Source organism: Primulina tabacum, chromosome 1 (genome assembly GCF_025594145.1).
Source record: "Primulina tabacum isolate GXHZ01 chromosome 1, ASM2559414v2, whole genome shotgun sequence".
NCBI classification, from domain to species: Eukaryota; Viridiplantae; Streptophyta; class Magnoliopsida; order Lamiales; family Gesneriaceae; genus Primulina; species Primulina tabacum.
The window spans coordinates 46616601-46619454 of record NC_134550.1 but is presented as its reverse complement, the minus strand read 5'-3'; the positions used below and the strand labels follow the sequence as shown (position 1 = coordinate 46619454).

Sequence of the window (2854 nt, the reverse complement as noted above, 5' to 3'; positions counted from 1 at the left end):
TGATCAGGCTTCTCAGGTTCTCCTGCTGAACTACCTATCAACTGGACAATCAGCTGGACTGCTCAATTGACGTAACAGTTAGACTGATTCATTTTGTACAATCAGTTGAGTCTTCAGTTGCGATGTAAACAGCTCGTGACTGATCCTATCTTCTGCACACTAAGGTAGATTATTAGTAACACAAAATAACAAGTTTTGTTAACATCAAAATCAAGATTGCGAACTTGAAAAGTTCCAACAACCTCCCTGGGCTTGTTTACTATAAAGCAAAGTGACGCGGAGTCACTAAGGGATTTCATCAGACGGTTCAATAGCGCAGCCTTGGAGGTCCCGACCGCCACCACCAAAACCTTGGTAAATGTCTTCACGCGGGGTCTCCGGAGGGACAAATTTTCAAGCCAAAAAATGGCCACATTTACCTCTCTCGGATAAGTTTTTCGAGTTCCATCAGGAATATGTCCACGTTACAAATGACTATCAGAGACTGGGGGAAGAGGTGCAAATGATCATTCAAATGGACCCTCACATAAAGGACCTCCTAACCCGGCCGGAAGGACAATATCAAGTTAATAGGAGAGGTCGGGGACCCCCCCTGGGTGAATCATAGACCACCACCCAGAGAAAATCGACCCAACCAGGGGGGCCGAGCAGACCTCCAACGAAAACAGGGATCTCAGGTCGAACAGATAGCTAATGATCCGACCCGATGTATAATTCACATGATATCCGACGGTTCAATTTACGGAGATTCAGGCAGAGCTCGGAAAGCCCATAGTAGGAGATTGGAGAGCCTTGGGTTAGACCTCGCTCCCAAGTCCGACCCAATTATCAGTTTTGGACCCGAGGAACTGAAAGGTATTGTGGCACCTCACAACGATGCCTTGTTAGTAACTCTCATTGTCGCCAACTATGACGTTGCAAGAATATTTGTTGACACCGGAAGCTCAGTCAATATTCTTTTCAAAAGAACTCTGGATCAAATGAAGGTAGAAGGCTTCGAGTTTGACCCTGTCTCTACGCCGTTATCTTGCTTCATAGGACATGCGGTCCAAACCATTGGACAAATCATGCTTTCCTTATATTTGGGGACGGGACCGCACCGCATCACCAAAATGACGTGTTTTACTGTGGTGGATTCCCCTTCTTTGTACAATGGGATATTGGGCCGACCGGCCCTGGCTGACTTCCGAGCTGTGAGCTCCATTTACCATCAAAAGCTGAAGTACCCTGCAGGGAACGAAGTGGGAGCCATATGTGGGGACCAGAAGTCCTCACGCCGTTGCTATGTAGATGAGGTGAAGGTAGAAGTAAAGAAGTCTCAAACCAAGGTGGGGATGATTAGAACTGAGCAAAGAATGATCTCCAAAAAGAAGGTCCAACTTACATCGGAGGAAGAGCCAGAGATGGTGAAGATAGGAATCCAGCGAAACGTCAGAGTGGCGGCCGACCTGAACCCCGAAACTAAGCATGATCTGTTGGCCTGTTTAAAGGATAATTCTGATGTATTCACTGGTCCCCACAAGAGCTTCAAGGGATTAGTCCAAAGGTCATGGAACACCACCTCAATATACTTCCTGAAGCCTGACCAGTCAAACAGAGGAAAAGGCACTTTGGCCCTGAAAAAGACAAGATAATAAAGAAGCAGGTGGACGAGCTGCTTAGAGCAGGACACATACAAGAGGTCTTTTTCCCAACATGGTTATCAAATGTTGTCCTCGTCCTTAAGAGCTCGGGAAAATGGAGGATGTGTGTCGATATCAGATATCTCAACAAGGCTTACCCAAAAGATTGATACCCCTTGCCAAGGATAGATCAGCTAGTTGAATCCACCACGGGTCATCAATATTTATGCATGATGGATGCTTATCAATGATATCATCAAATCCCACTAGCAAAGGAAGACCAATATAAAGTAAGCTTCATCACCTCCGAGGGACATTTTGTTATGTGGTAATGTCTTTCGGATTAAAAAATACAGGAGCTACTTATCAAAGGCTCATGGATAGGGTTTTCTCAGCTCAAGTTGGAAGTAATGTGGAGGTCTACGTGGATGATATTTTGGTGAATTACAAGAGTTTGACTTACCTCATCGCCGACCTCCGTGAGACCTTTGTCACTCTAAGATCTTATGGTTTGAAGCTGAACCCACAAAAATGCACCTTCGGAGTCAGGAGCTGAAAATTTCTGGGATATATGGTAACAGGAAGACAAATTGAGGCCAACCCCGAGAAATTAAAGGCCATCCAATCTATGTCACCTCCTAGGAATCTCCAGGAGGTCCAGAAGCTTGCCGGAAGAATCGCAGCTTTATCATGATTCATTTCAAGAGCAGCACATCGAAGTCTGCCTTTCTTCCGCATTCTCAAGAAAGCTAAGAAGTTTGAGTGGGATGAAGAATGTTTGAAGGCATTCGACGACTTGAAGATGTATTTGGCCGAGCTCTCCATATTATCAAAACCATCTATGGGAGAGCAATTATATGTTTATCTTTCAGCCACCGAAGCAGCTGTGAGCTCGGTCCTGATCAAACAAAACGACACTAAACAGAATCATGTGTATTACATCTCTCACGTGCTAAAAGGAGCTGAGCTCATATATACAGAGGTGTAAAAACTTGCCCTAGCTTTAGTCACCACGGCTCGAAAGCTAAAGCCATACTTTCCATCTCACCCCATTATGGTCCTCACTAACAGCCTTCTCGGGAAGATAATGACTCATGCTGACGTCCCGAGAAGGTTGGTTAAGTGGACCACTAAACTAGGAGAGTATGACATTCAATATGGACCCAGGACCGCGATCAAGACTCTGCATGTCGAGGTAGAATATCTCTGGAGGGTGTACGTGGATGGCTCAT

General features: G+C 45.4%; 1 protein-coding gene across 1 annotated transcript; it reads left to right on the top strand.

The window, feature by feature from the left end:
* The first annotated feature begins 719 nt into the window (after positions 1–719).
* LOC142510596 (uncharacterized) lies at positions 720–2178 on the top strand. Its single transcript, XM_075619620.1, has 2 exons — positions 720–1605; positions 1979–2178. The coding sequence occupies exons 1-2, from the start codon at positions 720–722 to the stop codon at positions 2176–2178; spliced, it is 1086 nt and encodes a 361-aa protein (XP_075475735.1).
* Positions 2179–2854: the final 676 nt, after the last annotated feature.

Bases quoted from the DNA above. Each gene is read 5' to 3' on its own strand.
- LOC142510596 (XM_075619620.1), top strand. From the start codon at position 720: ATGATATCCGACGGTTCAATTTACGGAGATTCAGGCAGAGCTCGGAAA. The intron at 1,606-1,978 runs GCACTTTGGCCC...TAAAAAATACAG, and splicing joins CCAGTCAAACAGAGGAAAAG to GAGCTACTTATCAAAGGCTC.